A 22,742-nucleotide genomic window follows, 5' to 3' on the forward strand; every position below is an offset into this window, starting at 1 on the left:
AAGCACAGGCAGCAAAAGCAAAAATAGACAAGTGGAAGTCCATCAACCTAAGAAGTTTTTCCATAGCAAAGGAAACAATCAAAAGAGTAAAAAAGCAACCAAAGGAATGGGAGGGAATATTTGCAAACCATATGTCAGATAAGAAGTTAATTTCAAAAATTAAATATTTCTTAACTTCAGAAATTAAATTATCCAGGTGTGGTGGCATGCACCTGTGGTCCCAGCTACTCAGGAGGCTGAGGCAGAGGATTCCTTGAGTCTGGAAAGTAGAGGCTGCAGTAACCAGTGATCACACCACTGCACTCCAGCTTTGGTGACAGAGTGAGACCCTCTCTCTCAAAAAAAAAAAAAAGAAAAGAAAAGAAAAGAAAGAAAAAGGGGCTAAATGCCTTAACAGACATCTCACCAAAGAAGATGGATGGAAAATCATCCCACATGTATATGGCCTTTTTTTTTTTTTTTGAAACAGAGTCATGCTCTGTTGCCTAGACTGGAGTGCAGTGTCATGAACTCAGCTCACTGCAACTTCTGCCACCCAGGTTCAAGCAATTCTTCTGCCTCAGCCTCTTCAGTAGCTGGGACCACAGGTGTGCAGCACCACACCCAGCTAATTTTTTTGTATTTTTAGTAGAGATGGGGTTTCACCATTTTGGTCAAGCTGGTCTTGAACTCCTGACCTCAAGTGATCCTCCCACCTCAACCTCCCAAATTGCTGGGATTACAGGCATGAGCCACCATGCCCAGCCTATATGGTAATATTTAATTTCAGAAATTAAATAAACTCCTGCAACTCAATAGCAAAAACACTAATAATCCAACTTAAAAATGGGCCTGGACTTGAATAGACGTTTCTTCAAAGAAGACAAAAATGGCCAGCATGTATATGAAAAATTGAAAAATACTCAACATCACACTAATCATCAGAGAAGTGCAAGCCAAAACCATGAGATACTACCTCACACCTGTTTAGATAATGGCTATTACCAGAAAAAAAATAAAAAGCATGTTGGTAAGAATGTGGATAAATGGGAAACCTTGTACTATTGATGAGAATGCAAAATGATGCAGCCACTATGGAAAACATTATAAATACCCTCAGAAAATTAAAAATAAAAATACTATATGATGCAGCAATCCAATCCAAAACCATTGAAATCAGGATCTCCAACAGATATTAGCACTCCAATGCTCATTGCAGCACTACTCACAGTAGTCAAGATGTGGTAACAGCCTGATGTCCTTTGGCAGATGAATGGATTTTTTAAAAGGTGCCATATACATACAGTGGGATATTATTTATCCCGAAAAAAGAAGGACATTCTGACACATGCTGCAACATGGATGAACCTTGAGGACATTATGCTAAGTGAAATAAGCCAGCCACAGAAAGACAAATACTACATGACTCCACTTATATGAGGTACCCAGAATAGTAAACTCATCAAATCAGAGAGCAGAATTGTGCTTGCCAGGGAATCAGGATGGGGGAATGGGAAGCTGCTAATCATCACACATAAAGTCTCAATTATGCAAGATGTGGATCTAGAGATCTGATGTACAGCATTGTCTCTATAGTTAACGACAGAGTGTACAATAACTACATTGTACACTTAAACATTTGTTAAGAGGTTAGATCTTACATTAAGTATTTCTTATCAAAATTAATTTTTCAAAAAAGAAGAACTACAAATGGCAAATAGGCGTATAATGCTCCCCATTATATGTCTTTAGGGAAATGCAAATAAAAGTGAGAGGCCACTACACACCTATTAAAATAGCCAAAAGCCAGAACACTGACAACACCAAATGCTGACAAGGATGTGGAGAAACAATAACTCTCATTCATTGCTGCTGGAAATGCAAAATGGTCCAGTCACTATGAAAGTATGGCAGCTTGTAACAAACCTAAGCATAATTTTAACGTTTGATCTAGCCATCACTTTCTTTGGTATTTACCCAAAGGAGGTGAAAATTTATGTCGACACAAGAACCTGCACACAGATGTTTACAATAGCTTCATTTGTAATTGCCAGAACATCGAGGCAACCATGTTCTTTAGTAGGTGAATGGATAAAAAACTGTGGTATATCCAGATGATGGAATACTATTCAGTGATAAAAAGAAATGAGTTATGAAGTCATGAAAAGCTATGGAGGTAACAAATACATATTACTAAGTGAAAGAAGCCAGTGTTAAAAGGCTACATAGTACATGATTCCAATTATATGCAATTCTTGGAAAGGCAAAACTCTGGATATACTGAAAAGATCAGTTGTTGCCAGGGGTTACGGAGAGGGAGGCATGAACAGGCAGAACACAGAAGATTTGAGGGAGGTGAACTGATTCTATATGATACTATAGTGGTAGAAACATGTCATTTTACCTTTGTCCAAACCCATAGAACGTACAACACGAAGAGTGAACCCTAATGTAGACTATAGACTTTGGGTGATAATGATATGTTAATGTAGGTTCAGCAATTGTAACAAATGCACCATTCTGGTGTGGGATGTCAATGAGAGAAGCTGTGCATGTGTGGGGGTAGCAGGCATGTGGGAAACTTCTGTACCTTCTGTTCAACTTTACTATGAACCAAAAACTGCTCTAAAAATTAAGCCTATTTTTTAAAAAATATATGTAGGTTGTCAGTCCATGGAGCACACTTGGAGTCGCACTGTGGACTGTGGTCTTTCTAGGTGTGGAGACGATTCCTCAACCCTGGGTCCCCAGCCCTTTGTTCAAGTATCTCTGATGGTGGAACAGATCCAGGTGTGAGCTTTGAGGGGGCTAGAGGGCAGAATTGACCTAATCTGATAGGGAGGAACATGAACTGATTGGGTAACTGGGGCAAGAGTGATGCCGTGACCCAAGACATAATGAGGAGGAGGGTATGGAGAGAGACAGGCTTGGGGAAGAGGAGCCAGACGAGGGGCAATTAGGAGCTGTCCCGGTAGACAACTGAGCTCCCCATACCCAGGCTTGGGCCAAGGAGAGCACTGAGGTGGAAGGTGGAGCTCCAGAGAGGAGCTACCTTTGAGGGATACACAAATGAGGTGGCCAGCAAAAGCAACACAGGCAGGGGCCAAGGAGGAACCAAGCAATGAGGGACACTGTTCCCTGCACAGAGAGAACAAGCAGGATGAGGACTGAAAACCATCAGATTTGGCAACTAGGCCTTCTAAGAAAACTAAGAAAACTAGGCTGGGCGTGGTGGCTCACACCAATAATCTTAGCACCCTGGGAGGCCAAGGCAGGCTGATCACTTGAGGTCAGGAGTTTGAGACCAGCCTGGCCAACATGGCAAAACCCCATCTCTACTAAAAATATCAAAATTAGCAGGACATGGTGGTGGGTGCCTATAATCCCAGCTACTTGGGAAGCTGAGACAGGAGAATCGCTTGAACCCAGGAGGCGGAGGTTAAAGTGAGCTGAGATCATGGCACTGCATTCCAGCCTGGGTGACAGAGTGAGACTCTGTCTCAAAAAAAAAAAAAAAGAAAGAAAGAAAGAAAGAGGGAAAGAAAACCAGATGGCATGGGGCTGCATGAGAAATGAGAGTGGGAAAGTCAACAGAAAGACACCTTTCTATCGAGTTTTTTCTAAAAGCTCAGTTAAGGACGCAAATGCTCTCAGTGGAGCACAGAAAGAGAGTAGGTCTAGAGGGGATGTTTTAGAATGGAAGGAAGTAAGGAAAAGAAATTAAGTGAAGAGGGAGAATTTTAAGATATAGAAAGAGGTAAGATACCAGAGGAAAACGGAAAAGAGAAAGCAAGTGATTAGCTACATAGGAGAAAGGCTATCATTCAGGGAGGCCAAGGAGGGTGGATCACCTGAGGTCAGGAGTTCAAGACCAGCCTGACTAACATGGTGAAACCCCATCTCTACTAAAAATACAAAATTAGCCAGGCGTGGTGGCACATGCCTATAATCACAGCTACTCGGGAGGCTGAGGCAGGAGAACTGCTTGAACCCAGGAGGCGGAGGTTGCAGTGAGCCTAGATCACGCCATTGCACTCCAACCTGGGCAACAAGAGCAAGACTCTGTCTCAAAAAAAAAAAAAAAAATTAGAAAAAAAATTTAAAATTACAGAAATAACGTATTGTGCTTTGCTGAAAAAATTATCCCATTTGGTTTTACAATTAAGTCTGCATTACTTCAGCTTCTCAGTGGGTTTCAAGGTTTTCAAAATGAAAATGTCAAGGAAGTACCAGTTTCCAACTTCCTTCTAAAACCTGTCTATTCAATCTCTTTTTTTTTTGTGCTCATCTTTTTGAGCAAATAAGTGATAACCCCTTATTTCTTAGCCACTCAGGAATAAACAGGAGCTACAATCCATATCTGGTCCTGTTTCTGCTCTAAGGAACAATTCCACCAGCTCCAACACAACAGGCAAAAATTCAAGGCAGTACTGAATCCTTCTTTCCTTTTTCCACCTCTGAATATGGCAGTGGCTTCTGGAGGTATACATGTTCACTCTTGCAGGATTTAAGAGTTGTAAGTCGTCCTCACAATGTATGTTAATTACATTAAGCAGATGCAGACAGGAAGATCATTATCACGGTTTATAATCCACAGCGGGGTTATAAACTCTGTGAAGGAAGGACTATGGCTACCGTGGTCTCCACTTATGGCCAACGCTGTCCCAGTACCCAGTACCTAGTAGGTGCTGAATGAGTATAGTCATGTGCCACATAGCAACATTTTGGTCAATAATGAACTGCATATGTGATCCCATAAAATTATAATACCATATTTTTACTGTACCTTTTCTATATTTAGACATGTTTAGAGACACAAATATCATTGTGTTACAACTGCCTATAGTATTCAGTACAGTAACACACTGTACAGCTGTGTCGACTAGGAGTGATAGGTTACAGCTTACATTCGAGTTGTGTAGTAGGCTATGCCATCCAGGTGTGTGTAAGTGCACTCTATGATGTTCATGCAACAATGAAATCACCTAACAAAGCACTTCTCAGAACTATCCCCATCGTGAAGCAGTGCACGACTGTATTTGTAGAATGTCTGTTTGAAGTAATAAGACACAGGTAACATTACATGAAAACCTGAAGATACTAATCATTTGAGCATATGTTGTAACCAAACTCATCAAATTTCTAAAAACAAAAATATTCTTAAATGCTTTTTGTCCCTGAAATGTTTCACTCCTCTCCATCTACTAATTGCTATGCACAATAGAAATTTACTACATTTAATGCATTGAAATGCTTACGGGACAACTAGAGCTAGGAACATTCTTTCTCTTTCCTTCTTTCATATACTCCCAAACCCCATCTTTTTCAAAACATTGCCCAATAATATTGAACAGTTTGCCTCACAACTGGCTTTACAAAGGACCATGACAGCTGTATTACACAAAAACAAAACAAAAAATAAATAAAAATAATGAAAGGAGACACATTTCTTGAGAAATTTGCTCTTTAAGAGGAAAAAAGATGCAGCAATATGAAAGAATAGATTCCAAACACTTAGGTATTTCAGTCGCGCCTCAAAACCAATTGCTGGACCCACACTGAACATGGATCTTTTTCCTTCTAGACCTAATTCTCCTGGGTCCCAACTCAAAACATCCCCATCCCACCACAACCTAATTGTTTAAGCACTCTGGATGCCATTGATATGCTTTTCCTCTGCCCTCACATGGAATCAGTCATCAAGTCCATTTATTTCTAGTATCTGAGCACTTCCCATCAATTCACAGATCTTTCTCCTTTCCCTGGCCACTCTTAGCTCAGGCCAACAACTACTTGCAGAAACCTAACTGATCTCTCAATATCCAATCTTGCTGGCCTCTAATGCATGCCCCATGCTACCACCAAAGTGATATATTTAAAATGCAGACCTGGTCAGGTAAATGCTTAAAACCTTAAGGGGCCCCCCTGTTCGCACGATGAAATGCAAGTTTGTTGGCCAGGCATATAAAAGTCCTTCACAGCCTTGCCCCTGCCTGTGCCCGCTCTCTTCCCTCTCTCCCATCTTTGCTTACATCCCTCATAATCCTCTACACTGAACTATTCCAAGGTTCTCCATTGTCATTGGTCTTTGTTCCCCTTGCCTGGAACCCTGTTTCTGCCAGGGCTCAACCCCAATGCTCTCTCCTCTAGGCAGCCTTCCTTAACTTTGCCCACACTCCATCAGATTTAATTAGTGACTGGGCCCATGTACTCCCATGATCCCTGGAGCTCCCCCTTATCATGCTGTACTGAAATGATCTGTTTATGGCTTCATCTCTACAATAGGTGATAAGCTTCAAGTTCTGCCAGGGTAAAGACTGCATGCCATTTAACATTTTGTCTCCTGGCCAGAGTCAATGCCTACTTTGTTGAATTCGGGGAATATTTGTATTCATATTTGATTCCCTGGATTTATCACAATGTTAAAACACAGCAGGTATGCATGAATAGCAATGAATAAACAGAACATTCTATTGGATAAAATCCAGTTCTGAGATGAACGTGCTGCTTTCTACTTGTACCCACATCTGGTGCCAAAATGTTTGCATGACATGTACAAATGACAAGCAGACATTTATTTCTGACATTTATTTCTAATGTGAAGAAACTATTATTAAGAATGGGGTTGTAAGACAAACACTGATATAGTGAATTTCCAGAAGTTGGGACAAGCATCTTTAAGTTGGCAGCATTTGCTTTGGAGTAAAAAAATAAGTTTAATCGTATCACTTACCGGCAAGTCATTTCACCTTGCTGGGACTCAGTTTCCTCATCTGAAAAACAAGTCTTCTCCAGCTCCAAAAGCCTGCAAGTGGAAGTAGCCTGCTATTTTTATGCACTACATTTAAAAGGTATTTTGAATAAATAGGCTCCTGAAAAAAAATAGTGCATAGATGTGTCTTGCAACTGGAACTTTAGTACACTCATATACAAAGTTTAAAGATGGCACATATGTTAAAGTAACTTAGCAATAAGTTGTTCTAAAACATGTTGTGGAGGAAAAATATATAAACAATTATAGACAGAATTATAAAGTGCCTGGTGTTTTAAAAGAATGTACGGTGAATACAGCAACCACTGCAGAGTCAGGAAGTCTAGTGGTAACCAACCTATGATTTGCAGTATTTGTAAAATTTTTTTAAACTGTCTAAAATTGCACCATTTTCTTTTTATTTTACTTTTTTAACTACTACATAAACAGTAGTACAAGATGATTCCACAATGCTTTGTCATTATATGTACTCGGAACTTTTAAGTCACTGGTCTAATACAGCCCTTTCATAAAATACAATTCATTTTGGTCTCCTCATTGGCAGTGCCACAGAGTTGAAGATATTGGAATCAATATTATTACATATAAAATCCTGAGTATCTTAATTTTAATGTCTTTTATAACTACCTTGCTCAAATTTATGATTTACATAAATTTAAAGAAACTCTGATAGAAACTTACATCTTGTTTTCCAGGTTCCCAAGCTAATGGGGCCTTGGCTATATGAAATCTTCCTATTTTAGCCTCTTAAGATTGGATGCACATTTAGAAAAGGCTCTTAGCTCTTACTACCCTGTACACTTTAACAAAATAATGTACAGAAATAACTGTGTTTTCTTAGGTTGTTCAAGAGTTTCTTAATAAAGCCATAAACTCTATGTATAATCTTACCAAAAGTCATTTCCGTGTATGTGTGTGTGTAGACAGTTTCCATCTATTGCCCAGGCTGGAGTGCAGTGGCGCAATCATGACTTATTGCAGCTGCGACCTCCCCAGTCTCAAGCCATCCTCCCACCTCAGCCTCCCAAGTACCTCCCAAGTAGCTGGGAGGTTAAAAAAATTGGTTAATATTTTTTTTTTCTGTATTTTGTAGAGACAGGGTTTCACCATGTTGCTCAGGCTGGTCTTGAACTTTTGGGTTCAGGTGATCGCTCTTATCCCCCAGGCTGGAGTGCAATGGTACAATCTCGGCTGACTGCAACCTCTGCCTCCCAGGTTCAAGCGATTCTCTTGCCTTAGCCTCCTGAGTAGCTGGAATTACAGGCGTCTGCCACCACACCTGGCTAATTATTGTATTTTTAGTGGAGACGTGGTTTCACCATGTTGGCCAGGCTTGTCTTGAACTCCTGACCTCAGGTGATCCGCCCACCTCGGCCTCCCAAAATGCTGGGATTACAGGCGTGAGCCATAGCGCTTGGCCTGTAGGGCCTTCTTTATGATGAGTTCCCAGTGCTGGAAGGGCCAGAACATGGGATGCTACAACATGGCTCAAAGAATGAATGACTGTGCTGGTATTCAAAGATGTGTACATCCTTTTACCCAGGTCAGTTTTAAGGGCAAAGACTATTTTATTATCTTGTGTCATTTATTTCACTATAGTCATGACCATAATGAGCTAAAGATTAAACTATAATTCATGAGTATTGAAAGACTGGGGTTCCCCGTGCCTAGTATCTCACTCAAAAAAATGCTAGATTTATAATATTGACTGCTGTTAGAGGGATCACTGTGAGCAGTCCAATGTTTCATCCTTGGTAACTTTTGTTTTATTTTGAGACTGAGTTTTTCTCTTGTTGCCCAGGCTACAGTGCAGTGGCACAGTCTCGGCTCACTGGAACCTCTGCCTGCCGGGTTCAAGCAATTCTCCTGCCTCAGCCTTCCCAGTAGTTGGGATTACAGACGCCTGCCACGACGCCCGACTAATTTTTGTATTTTTAGAAGAGATGGGGTTTCACCATGTTAGGCTGGTCTCGAACTCCTGACCTCAGGTAATCCATCCGCCTTGGGCTCCCAAAGTGCTGGGATTACAGGCGTGAGCCACGGCGCCCAGCTGGTAACATTTTAAAGTCAATATACATGGCCAGCATGGTGGCTCACGCCTGTAATCCCAGCACTTTGGGAGGCCGAGGTGGGTGGATCACCTGAGGTCAGGAGTTTGAGAATAGCCTAGCAAATCCTGTCTCTACTAAAAATACAAAAATTAGCCAGGCGTCGTGGCACACGCCCATAGTCTCAGCTACTCAGGAGACTGAGGCACAAGAATCACTTGAACCTGGGGGGCCGAGGTTGCAGTAAGCAGATTGCACCACTGCACTTCAGCCTGGGCGATGGGGTGAGACTCCATCTCAATCAATCAATCAATAAAGTCAATCACATGATGGAAAATCAGAGTAAAAATTATCCTTGAAAATTATTTCAGTGGGTCTCCCCAGTAATAGTACACAATGGTTGTGTACTACCTCACTATGTCTCAGAGAGCACAACGTAACTTTGCATAATTTCCACCAGAAGTTTGATGGAAACAGAGCTGTTTCCTCCATTCAGCATTGTGTAAAGCTGTCATTTTTAGGGGCCATGTACTAGAAAAAGATATTTTTTCTTTTTCCTAGTAAGTGTATATAATTGAATTAAATGAGCATTTTCTGCAACAGCACTCAACAAAGCATTGTAAAGATAATGAGTTAATTCTACAAATAAAAACTGCAGGCCTGAGGGTAGTGACAAACGCTAAAGAGTCTATCAATTCAGAAACTATCATAATACATCCTTGAATGTCAAGTCTCTAGTAACACTGGAAAACTGCCCTCAAATTTCCCAAAGTCGCCTGTCAGCTTTGCAACATCTTTCCTAGAGTATATATGTGTCTTTTATTTCTTTACATAGGAATTGTTTGCCAATAAAGCAATTTTTTCAGAAGTATTTCTCTAAAATAAGAATAAAGTCTAGATTCTGGAAAAATCCTTTCTTATATTTGGCTACAACTTATGTTAAGATTTTATGTTTTAAAATAATAAACAAATCTAGTTAAAAACACTACAAAAATATAGAGTTTCTCCTTGCCTCCCCCCTCACAGACACAAAATCAATTCAAGTCTCAAAAAAAAAAAATACTCTATGTAATTACCATATGACTCACAATTTTCACTCCTGGGCATTTGTCCCAGGAAAATGAAAGTTTATGTTCACACAGAAACCTCTACACGAATATATATAGCACTTTTATTTGTAATAATCAAACACCAGATATAACCCAGAAGTTCTAATTGATGAGTGATGTGGTACATGCATACCATAGAATATTATTGAACTGAAAAAAAGGGAACAAACTATTGACACATATAAGCTGAATCTCCAGAAAATGATGCTGGGTTTGAGTCAACCCCCAAAAGGTTACACACTTTAATTGCAATTATATAACATTCCTATAAAGACAAATTTATAGAAATGGAGAACATTTCTATAAATGTGGTTGCCAGGGTTAAGGGAGGAGTGAGATGGTCTGGAAGTAGGGGTGGCTATAAAAGGGCAGTAATGAGGGATCCTCCTGGTTATAGAAATGCTCTCTATCTTGACTGCATCAATGTCAATATCCAGGTTGTGATGCTGTACTATACAGTATATTGCAAGAAGTTACTATTAGGAGAAACTGGGTAGTGTTCAAAGATTTCTGTATGATTTTGTACAACTGCATGTGAACTTATAAATCTGAAAAAATAAAGTTAGATCAAAAATAAAAAAGGAAATCTCTCTAGCCTAATAAATTTACTTTATGACTCTGAGATCTAAGCTTAAGAATTCATCATAGCCCTTGGATTCTTTGTCATCATCAGCCTTTGTGGACCTTCCCAGTTCCTTCCCTAAGCACTCCTTCTCACCAGATGTACCCCTTCACAGTGTCCACACCAAAGAGGCTGGAGACCTGTCTGTACAGAAGAATTCTTCCATCTTCCTGTAGCTGCTACAAAGGCCACAACAAGGTATTTCCCAATGGCAAGGTAATCTGTCATTACTCAATTACCCAGATGCAGGGATTCTGTGAAGGAGGTGGATGTCAGCCTTCTTTACAGAGATGAAACTCTGCCAGTTAGGGCAACTTTTTCTCATATATGAAATGAGCCAATAGATTTGTTTGAGGAAGAGACATTCTATTCCAGAGGGACTACTACAGAGAATTAAAATACACACAGGAGTATCTTTCAAGTCTTTTTCCTCCCATAAATGTAAGAGTCATATTAGAAAATTATTTTAAATCGAGTCTAATAATAACTGATTGTCAAAAGAATGACTATGATGGTAAAAGGAATTTTTTGAACCTTTTTTTTTCAGGCATGAACATTCAATCCAATAAAGACATTTTTAGAAAAAAGACATTTTTAGAAAAAAGTCAACCTATACAATTTATTTTATTTTTCCTATACTTTGGCTAAACAAAATATATTCAGTGATACTGTAAAATACTAAGCATTTTCAGTAAAATTGGCAATCAAGTAGAGCTTAACTTTCTTCTGCATGACAACTGAGGATTTTAATTGGAAAAGTATTATCGTTTATAAACAGGAACATCCAAAACATATTTAAACCACTCGAGCACTTTGATTTTTCCATGTCCTTTGCATCTAGATTGAAACACATCACAGGAAATTTCAAAGACCGATCACTGAATCTAAAATTAAAAAAAAAAAAAAATCCATTTAGTTACCATGATCATTGTCACCATCAATCCTTAATATCTTATACTTCACTGGTCACACTTAACTCTGCTATGCTGTTTTATGCTTGGGAGAAGACAAATTACTAATCAATTATGTATACTAATTTAAAATGCTACCTTTAGGAGGCATTTTAATAACTTAGTCATAGGGGTGAAGTGCTTCCTCTAACTGCTTACGTGAAAACACCTTCAATAACACGTTAGCCAGGATGCACTGAACATTTGGGAACAATTAATGCTATAGTCTACATAAACTATCAAATTGCCCCCCAAAAGTGGTGGCACAATTCTGCAACTGGTTGAGGTCACATGGAAAATAGAATTATATGCTAATTTGTTCCCATATTAAGTTATCATAAAAGGTCAGACTAAACACAGTAAAACGAATTCTGGAAAAAAATTAACTAAGTAGATTGGTATGTACCGTATCAAATCAAACTGTTTATCTTAATAGATACAAATACAAGACAATCTTAAAGCAGGGGCATTTTCTCCTTTTTAAAAACAAATGTTTAGCTAAACCTAGGCAATGACTTACATGATTTAAAAATACTTTATAGGAATAGTTTTTCCCTAAAGGAGAACGGGGCAGGGTACTTTTTTTGCTTTCAAGCAGAGAAAAGCAATGGAAAAGGGCATAATATCCAAAAAGGAAAAATTTCCCCAGAAAACTATTTCCTCTACTTTACATGTTTCTTAAATTTAATTCACATAGTTCTACATATGAACTATAAAATGAACACACAAACACACATGCTTAGTTTAGCTGAAAATTAAAGAGGGGTCAGGAGATGGTGACTATAATACATTTATGATTGTACTCCAAAATAAACTAAACAATAATATAGGTGTTTTTCTTAGCATACATTTGTGTTTATGCTTTATTTTCCATATCTAACTTTATTAAGAAACTATTGAGGAAAAAAATTTGTATCTTTTTTTTTTTTTTTTTCCTGGAAGGCGTAAGTAATTCTATGGTTACCATGTTGACTTAAAAAACTGTAAATCAAATTAATGGTTGATGAATTTGGGCTACTAGTTTCACATATGATGATCCCTCATATTTCTATATTTCAAAGGTCCTTTTAAAGAAAAGGGGAAATAATTTGGAGGCGAGATGGAGAAATGAAATATTACAGGATATGAAATCACAGGTCTAGTATTTTATAAAGCATCCAGTTTATTACAGGACACAACTAAGTGACAGAGATCATCTGTCACACCCTTAGGCAAACTCCTGAGAAAAAAAATAAAACAATAATTTTGTGTTCTAGAGACTATCCTTTTTTCCATCAAAAGATATACTTGTATTTTTCATTTCAACATTTCCAGTGGCATCCTACAAGAGAACTAGCACTCACAATGAGTCATCTGAATTTTCTTTAAATCAAAACTCATTTTTAATTTCTAAACAGGTTTTACTATTGATTTAAATAAGATTACTATTAGTTACCATAAAATGAGTTTGGTTTCCATGAAATATCAGTTTGACATCTTGTTCAAATACTTACTTTTCTGCTACATATTACCAGCATTGTTTATCCTATTTTCCTTCCTTATCGAGTTAGATATGGAGATACCTAGGCATAGTCTTTAGATACCCTGATGGACTAAAAATAAATTTATTTTTATAAAAAATATAAAATTTATTATTCTTGTTTTGAAGGATTTTATGTATTGGGAAATAAACCCATAAAAAGTTGAGAATTATATTAAAAGGGGGTAAAAGTCTGACAAAAATGAAAACATGCATCGATGCCTAAAAAATCAGGACTGAAGTAAATTAATCTTCATTCCCACTGAAAGCAATCTGATGTCCAGAGACTGAAAATTATTCTACCATAAAATACAGCACATTAAATACCACAATAGCCCATTTGAAATGTCTTAATATAATTATGATATCATCTACAAATGATTGTACATATATTTTAATATTCATTACTTGAGATTCCAATGCAAAATATATTGAAATTGTAAAAATATTAAGTCAGTTAAAGACCGCATCAAATCAGTAACTATTCTATGACTAAAAGTAAGACTGAAAATAAGAAATGAAAAAAAACACTAAAAGCAGGGTCAACATATTTGGATGTTGCTTATCAGAAACAACACTATCATTCCTGATGGTTTGCTTATAAAATTCTATATTCCTACCAGCTAGCTGAAAAGAATGAAAAGCTTCTTATAACCAGCTAAAAAGAAAGACTTTACCATGCCCCTTGAAAAAGCTCATTTTCACATTACTCAGGCTTCATTATGCTAAATCAATATTCGTTTAGTCACTGGGGTTATTGACATATTTTAAAATAAAAGTATACCCTTCAGCTACTGCACTCATTACAGGTAATTTGTCTTGTCAGAGAGCAGGGAATATTATCCTAGTCTTTCAGGGGCTGACAGCCCATGGAAATACCTCCCCATGGTTACAACTGTAAATAATTTTAAGGTAAAATATTGAAAAATCAATGACTGTTTCCTGCAATCTGTCACAAACAAATCAATCATAATCCGTACTGCCAGAGAGTATGATTTGAAGGAGATGGGAGCAGATGTAATTCTTGGCTGGAATCTCTCATTTCAAAATCACTTCACATAATGGTGTCATCATTTAAACACTTAACAGTCAGTGCAACTGCCACTGTAACATCTAGTTGGACAAAACCACAAGGAGGGGGAGGAGAAAATGCCATCATTATTATGTTAACAAACATTTAATTTAAATGGTTGCTGCATTAGTAAATTTCAGCTGAAAACAGTTTTACCTGCCCCCTTTCACAGTCCCAAATTAATCAAGGCTGCTTTTCTATAATCTGATGCTTAGTAAATTAGCTGATTCAAATTTTGCCCTCTGAAGCACATACACCTTTGATTTTAAAAGTCCATTATAGAGAATAAAATTTGGAATTAATATATAAGATATCTGAATTGTAGAACACCCCTCTAATTCTGTTAATATAGCAAAGACAAAACAGTATCATATATGTCAACATCATACTTTTAAAGTAAGTTTAAAGGTCTCAATTGCTCAAATATTAAATTTATATTTTCCTTCTATTAAAAAATATTACATTTCAACTTTGTAATATTGCAACATATTTTAAGATGACCAGCAAGACCTAGTTAATTCAAAAATACCCTTGCATTCCATACACAAGCTATCCCATAACAACTCAAGTATATGATGGGTAAAAGTTGGTGAAGGTCATAATACTGAATTTTTTTGCAAATGTAAACTGCTTTCCAAGTAATCACTTTGATATCACCATTTTTTACTAGACTACATTTTAATCGCTTCCTTAGCTGCTTATAACCTCTACTTAGGCATGAATAAAAAGAATCTGAAATTGTTATATTTCCCCTTCCTGCTGTGTTAACCAAAAATACTATTTGACTTAAAGATTAAAGAGTCTTTTTCCTGAAGGTTTTTGTTTTTAAATGTACACTAGTTCTTTTAATGAAAGAAACTGGTTTTAGCCATGTTTCTAAGCAATTTCCTAATTATATAACTAGACACCATGAAGTCCTTCATTGTTTTATTAATAATATTCCTCCCCAGATATAGTTCAGGGGGCAGATTTTTTTAAGCCAGTCAAATTTAGCGTTGGGGGTTGGGGGAAGGTGGTATGTCAACATTAGTGAAAGGGGCAGATATTTTTGATGCCTAGAAAAGTATATTATTTCCCCTAAAAAGGAAAACAGATATAAATACCATTACAAAATTTCAGCCTGTATAAACATTCCTAGATATAGTAATTGGTCTATTATAAAAAGGTTTTTCTCTGTTTTTAATTTAGCCTGCATATTCAGTGTGGCTACATAGCATCAGAGGATTGAATCTTTTCTCATAGATACAAATTGAACCTTTGCTTCTTAAACACCATTAGGTTTTTGAAAATGAAAAAGTACATGGGTAAATTATCAAAGAAATAATCCACAATAAAAGAGAGCCCTCCATTCCATATGAATCCCTGCAACAGCTGCAAAGCAAGCAGGAAGCCAACCTAGGAAAAGATTACATGAAAAATGGAAAGGCACCTAAGGGTCTGAACCAGGAAAAGACCCCTGTGCAGGAGCTCCTGGCCTCCAGGACACTACAGTGCCCCACGCTGGGCCCAGCTAACTTCTCAGCAGAGCACTGGAACCAGCTGCCAACCACCAAGTCTTCTACTCAGAGTTTGGTCGTGTCTGGCAGTAAATCATCCAGCAGAAAACACATTTCCCCCAAAATGAAGGCAACAAAGAACTGGGAGGCGAATGAGGACGGTTAAGCAACATGCTAAATGCATGCACGTCAACCACAAACTAAAATGACATCTACAAGAACTGTGCAGGACACCTTCGCAGATCTAATTCTCAGAAAGAAGCTATTTTAAGGGTGCTGAGTATGGCTAAATGATATTTCTCAGCTCTACCAATGCAGTCCATAGCACTAGAAGAGGCAGGCTCAAAAACTCAGCAGAGGAAAATAAAATTGTTTCCATATACCAAATTTAAAGAAATTGCTGTCTACTGCACAAAGTTCTTACATGTAATAAAGGTTCAGGATTACAGAGGAAAGTATTCTTTTAAAAGAGATAACATTACCTCCTTATCTTCAGAATCTCCTCCTTCCAATAGCCAGTACAGTAGCTCCATTATGAATTGTAGACTCTTAAAGAGAAAAACAGGAATAGTTAGCTTCATCTTTTGCACCACTTCCTTCCTTCATGGAATTACAATTTAATTACCAATACTCCAATTGATTTTATTCCTAGATGATACATTTCTCAAAAAGCATGCTCTTTAGCCATTTCCACTAGAGAACGTTTAATACAACCTTCTCAATTAATCAACCAAAACCCATTACTGCTGAAAGGACATGTTTTCTTCATATTTTCAAGAGTGGGAACCCCCTACATCTATTTTACATAGAAAGAATATAAGAATTTTAATACATTTGAATACCTTTAATATACATGAAATATGAATCTTAATAAATATGGCCGATAACAGATATAAAACTCAACCAATCTGCATATGTGTTTAGATTTTCCCTACATTTACCCTTAGGAGGAAAAAAAAAATCACTCAATCCTCTTATGTTTTAAATTCAACAATTTTATACATGGTCTAAAACAAAGTAAAACAAAAAACTAAGCTTAAAGGCAAACAAAAAGGAATCAGATTGCTCACCGCCTAACACTTTCTTTATATTTGTGTTGTGTTTTCCAACTCACTGTAATGCTTTAGCTCTCAGTCATACATGAAACCCAATTTCCATTAGCAATCAGTAACAGGAAAACACAAGGATGTTATTTTAAAATTATTATATATCACTTCATATTAGTTAAAAATCACTGTAATGCCTCGGAAAGTATTCAGAGAAACATTTATTTTATTGGAGGCTATATTAACTACTGCCTTCTGTAAAATTAACTTTTTATTTTTTCAATTATAAGAAGCCATTTATTTTTACTTAATAAAGTGTTCTGAGTCAATAAATTCAGTTCCTAGATCTGACCACTAGACAAATATTCTGCAAAACAATTCTTTCTCATAGCTTTTCTTATCTGCCTATATTCAGCAGTCTCTATTTGATGAGAAATGACAAGTTTTACATACCTGTGTGTACTCTGTCACTAAAAAAGTTTGGTACCCCTGACTGGAACTGATATTCCCACTAAATTTGTTCTTAAAGGAACTAGGTAATTGAAATGATTAAAAACTCTAATTAGGCATAAATAGGTTATTTCTCTTAAATAATAATTCTATTTGTATAAAATATCACAACCTTCACTTTGATTTTTATGAAAAGCACTGAGTTTATAAATTTTACTGTCCAATTATACCATTAAAAATAAATTATTCAAAGTAATTCCATGATAAATAGTAAGTAAAAATAAATTATTCAGTTTTATTTCATGAATCTAAAATTTTTCTATTTACGGTACTCTTGTTTAATGAATTAATAAAAATTTTTAATGATCAAAGCCTCAAGTAACTGACATTCTCTACATTTTGTACTTAGCCTCTATTATCAATACAAATACTTTGGTAAAACCAACATTGATGCTATTTTGGATTGACTCCACGTACAAGCAAACTGTGTGCAGACACTCACTTGCAGACGAGCCTTGGGATGTGCAAGGACAAATTTCAGCCAACATTTGGAGGAACCCCTTAGTTCAGAAGTGAACTTAGCTGACAACATCCAAATGTATTACGGAAGCATCACACTTATCACCTGCACAGAAAATGGAAATGATTCTGTTTAAGGAAACACAGAAAACTAAGTAATACTTTTGGGATATTAGATTCAAATATCCAATTTTCTCCAAGGTATCACTCCATATTATGGCAAATAAACAAATAAAAGCTGTATCAAGGTGTGGAATATCATTAGCCTGAGAAAAGACTAGAAAAATGGATTACGGAAATGACAACTGCAGGAGAAAATTACATTCTCTTCTCCCGAACAAATGTTAAGTGCATGCTTACTAATAAAGACTTAAACTCAAAGTACATTAGAATATACTGGTTTTCAATTTTGAAGCATCTAAGTTAATTTGCTAAGCTAAATTGGTGTTTAGGTATACTACAGCTATAAAAACACTGCAGATTTATGCAGAAATAAGTCTTCAGCATCACACTTCGGAGTAGTGCTATGAAAGCAAACCAGTCATTATCGAAAAAGGAAAAAAGAATTCCTAGATTTGACATGTTCTTAGAGTTGCACCAGCTGCTATTCTATTAAGAAAAATTATTCCCTATAAACAGCTAACAAATATACCAAAAAGATGTTAAAATACAGGAGTCAACACAAAAGAGATATTGAAGAGAAATACACAAAGATAATGAGATACTACCACTCAAAACAGGCTGTACTATCCCAAAGTTAAAACATTATTCCAAAGTATGATGCTATGTTCATAATCTATTGTGAAGAGCATATTTAATTCACTCAGGATTACATGATTTAATTTACTTTCCTGTTATCAACTAAAGAACATTTTTTCCTAAGATTTCTAGAATGTATACATATAGTAATAATTATTGAGTTATTCGTTAAAATGGACAATTAGTTCATATTCCTATTTCATCTCTTTTAATGCAATATATCAAATTTGAAAATAACACATGGATAACACCATAAGAATGCTCATCATAGCTGCCAGAGGGGAAAAAATTTTTTGATTGGGGGTGCTATGGGAGATAAATAAAGCAATTATCTCAAAATTAATGGTCTTGTTTTAGTTTTAGCAAACAAATCTACATAAGTCTTTCTTTTAGTTTACTATGTAATTCTAACCAGCTAATTATCCTTGGAGTCAAGAATGAGCTGTGACTACACCTGGCTTTTCCGATCATATGCCTATGGTCTCCTCCACTTTCATTTCCTCTTTCTACAGTGAGTTTTAATATTAAAGAAAAACATACACACTTCTTACATACACACTGATAGCCAGCTTCCAGGAAATCATGAGCTACAAAGAGAGGGGAAAATCTTAATGCAATACTTATGTTAAAAGGTATTAGGTGCTGGGTAAGCCAAGGGTAATATAATCAACAGCACCCATCTTGCCAGTGTTTTTGCATTCCAAGATTTGGAGTGAAGAACAGTAATATTGTTTTAGTGGTCACCCAGGTTATGACTCAGATCCTTAAACGAGTAAGAGACTAAATGCACTATCTTCACTTACTCATCAATTCAAATGCACAGAACAATATTTTGGAAGAAATTAAACAGTTTTCTTCTATTTTTAGAAATAAAAACAAGGCATTCCATAAACATTGTAGCTAAGTACTTGATATGAAAAAGAAATTGTTTCAGATCATTAAGGCACCCCAGGAGACTGCTTCTTTTCCAAAAAAACGAAATGGCACAAATTTCTCATATATTTACCTCTTATTACATTCCTGCTCCTGCACATTAAGCATGCCTTCCTCTACAGATTTATTCTGAACACTAATAAAGTGTTTGCTTAATAAAATACTGCTCTATTTTATGCTTTTCTTTCAAAATTAGAAACCATTATTCCACAAAGATAGAGCACAAAGAAACCGACACAGGCATTACCAAAGAGCCACAAGTAGTATTAGTCCATGCCAGAACACTTAACATTAAACTATCATTTCTCTCTAAAACTTCTGTTGCCAAAGTGCTCACAAAATCTGGAAGCTCAAAGACAGGTTTCAAGTGCAATTAAATTCTCCAAAAGCAAAACTGTACAAAAATATGCCGCCCTTCTTATGTCACCATTTATAGACAACATTTTCTCAGGATCTTAATTAAGATAACGATGCACACCTGTGTCAACATTCTCTGGCAAGACAGCCTTATCAATCATAATCCTTTAAGTACACTCCAAAACAGCAAAGCGATATGACAGAAGCAATCTGTTGCCTTTCCTAGTGTTGGTGTTGTGTCTCTCCCACAAGAATGATGAGATCTTTAAAATACAGCAGACCTACTTTTATGAGTCTTTAAAGTTTTAACTGTAAATAGCTATTACACTAAATAAACAGGAATAACCTCTTTTGCACTTGACTGAAACAATGACAACTGTACAGCCAAAACTTGAAGAACAAGCTCTAGGGCCATGTCTTGGCAATACAACTGCGAATCCTACTTTAAAGCTTTAAATTTTAAGAGTTATGCGAAACTGGATCCGTGCAGACATGACAAACCAATAAACCTATAGGAAGTTTTAAAATGAGAATATTTAATAGTCCTACGTTAAAAACAACCCGAGCAAACTTATCCCTAGTGTAAGTTTAAATGTTTGGAAAGATACAAATGCAACAGAAAGCAAGGGGAGAAAAAGTCTTCTTGGTAACCTGGGATGGGAGGGATACAGATCCCACCTCTGCTGGAAGAGAAAGCTTCAGAGTCAAGGCACCAATTAAACTACCGCTACCAAGTATGCAGCTTTCCCAACGGAAAAGCCGATAAATAGGAAGTAAGAAGGAGGGAACAGCGAAACAAATGGTCTCGACTATCCAGACAAAAAGTTAAAAGCTCGTGTTTACCAGCAAAAAAAATGAACGCTTTCATATAAAAACGGAGAAAAACAGCCAGACGCTACCTGCATGCAGTCTGCCTGCTAATCATGATCCGCCCTTCCCTTTCTCATATTAAGACAATTCTATCTCAGACGCCGGGTGGCCGTGGCCAGCTGAGCAGCAGAGCCATCAATGTGCAAATAAAGCAGAAAATAGAGACATCCTTAAGAAATGAGTCTTAAATTTGACATAGAGCGGAGGTGACAACCACGGCAACAGAACCATACATTCTAAATGCCTCAATATCTTGCAGGAGTCTCTCCAGTCCTTGACACCAAAAATAAGACAGTACAAGAAAATGGGGTTAAAAAAATTAAAAAACCAACTAACAAACAAGCCACGGGGCGGGGATGGGGGGAGAAAGAGCGGGACGGCCGGAGTGGCAGGATGATGTAATGAGGATGTCTGTGTCACAGACTCGGGTTCTCGGTGGCACAAACCTCCAGGGCTCTACTCCGGAAAGCCGCGTCCCGGACGAGAGCCGCGGCGACTTAGGGGCCACGCGTGGACTGAGGGGCCACGCCCACGCGCGCCCCCCGCGGAACGCCGACACCCAGAGAGGCTCGTTCGGCGCCTACGCGGCCCGAGGCCCAGGCCCTTGCCCACGGGACGTCTGGTCGCGCGCGGGGCACCGCCGCGTCCGTCCGGTCCACCAGGGGACGCGGCTCGAGGGGCGGACTGCACGGCCAGGGGGCCTGGCCGGGGCGGGGGCTCACCTCTCCTCCGCCGCGCGGGCGCGCGGGCCGCGGACGCTCCCTCGTGGCTGGCGCGAGCCCCCGGCGGGCGGCGCGCGCGGGCCGTTACCGACCGTTAGCGCCAGGGGCTGCCGCTGCGGCGGGCGGAGCCGGGGGCGGGCGCTGAGGGGCCGTGGGGCCGCAAGAGGCGGGAGCGAGGGGAGCAGGGCGGGGACGCTGCTCCCGGGAGCTCCCGGCGAAGACTCAGGCCCACCGCGAGCCCGGGAAGAGGCCGCCGGCGAGGCCACCACTGGTCGGCTCCGCGCTGCCCCAGGCTCGGGCCGCCCGGGGCGTTCCGCCTCGCTTAGGCATTGGCCGGCTGGAAGCCACCTCGGCCCAGCTGTCCCCGCTGCCGCTGCCGCCAGCTTCCCGTCTCCATGACAATAGCGCCATCGAGGCCCCGCCTCACCCCGCCCCTTTGGCGCCGAGACTAGGAGGAAAGCGGGCTTACGTCACCAGGGGGCGGAGCCCAGAGAGGCCAGGGCCCAATCATAGGTGAAGGAGGTGTCAGGCACTGGGCTGGGCGGACCCAGGGGTTCTCGGAGAATGTAGTCTGAACCGGTCAGTCCTCTTGGTGGGCGGTGTCTGGGGGAGGGGAGCGGACGGAGGGGAGGAGCCAAGGCGCGTGCACGAGGGCGCACTGCCGAGCGGGTGCCGGTGCGGCGGGTGGGTTAGTGTGAACTCGCGAAATAAAGTACATCTCGCCCGTCAAAGTCAATGCGAGAAACTTTGTATATAGTTATGCTTGGGCTTGCGTGTGGCCCCATTATGCGAAGTTTCCGAAATCCCGAGCTTCCGCGGCGTGCCCAAACCTGTGCCATCCTCTGTCCTGGTTCACCAGCGCCCCTGTCTGTCCCAGAGTTCGAGTGCTTCCGTGGCTTGTGGCGGCGGGAGGTGGAGAGGAGAGGAGAGGGTCTGTTTTGTATTCTAACTGTGTGGCCGTCGTGGGCAAGGGCTCTGCCTCTGACTCAGTTGTGTGTGTTTGCCTCGCCAGCGCCTCGCTGAACAAACAGTGGTTGGGTTGGGCACTGCTCTGCCCAGTGTTTGCAGTGGAGCGTGGGCGGGTGCGAGAGTGCGTGCGAAGGGGAAGGCGACTTAGTTGAACAAAAGGGAAGGGGACCTGCTCCCTCCACCACTACCGACTTGGCGGTGCGAGCTGCGTGCGATTGGAAAGCCGGGAGAAAGAGGCGGAGAGGCGTGGGAGTGGAGCTGGGGACGGTCCCGAGACCTCCTCCGGTGTAGCTGATTCTCTGGCAGTTCTTGCCCACCACCCATACTCTAGAAAAAGGCTACCCCGGTAATTCCAGGAACCAGTGTCTTTTCCCTCGCCGTCCGGCGGCGTGTCTGTAGAAGGAAGGCTAGCCGGAGACGTGCAGACGTCTTAGGCCTGTCTCTCGCCCACCTGCTGCTGCCGGCGCAGAGGGGCAGTCATCCCGGACTTCCTGCGCCCTGGGCGCGGGCCATCCATCGGCTCTCCCAGAGACTTTCATTCGGGATCTCC

The 22,742-nt window shown here is 39.4% G+C and overlaps 1 protein-coding gene across 1 annotated transcript; it reads right to left on the reverse strand.

Moving 5' to 3' along the window:
* Positions 1 to 11,135: 11,135 nt before the first annotated feature.
* Positions 11,136 to 21,665, reverse strand: LOC105494085 (uncharacterized). The gene is given in 5 exon segments (XM_024796626.2): positions 11,136 to 11,414; positions 12,772 to 12,801; positions 16,050 to 16,115; positions 17,566 to 17,688; positions 21,224 to 21,665. Coding segments are annotated over 4 exon segments (309 nt in total). The 5' UTR covers positions 17,656 to 17,688; positions 21,224 to 21,665; the 3' UTR covers positions 11,136 to 11,291.
* Between the last annotated feature and the right edge of the window lie 1,077 nt (positions 21,666 to 22,742).

This window comes from Macaca nemestrina, chromosome 18 (genome assembly GCF_043159975.1).
Source record: "Macaca nemestrina isolate mMacNem1 chromosome 18, mMacNem.hap1, whole genome shotgun sequence".
NCBI classification, from domain to species: Eukaryota; Metazoa; Chordata; class Mammalia; order Primates; family Cercopithecidae; genus Macaca; species Macaca nemestrina.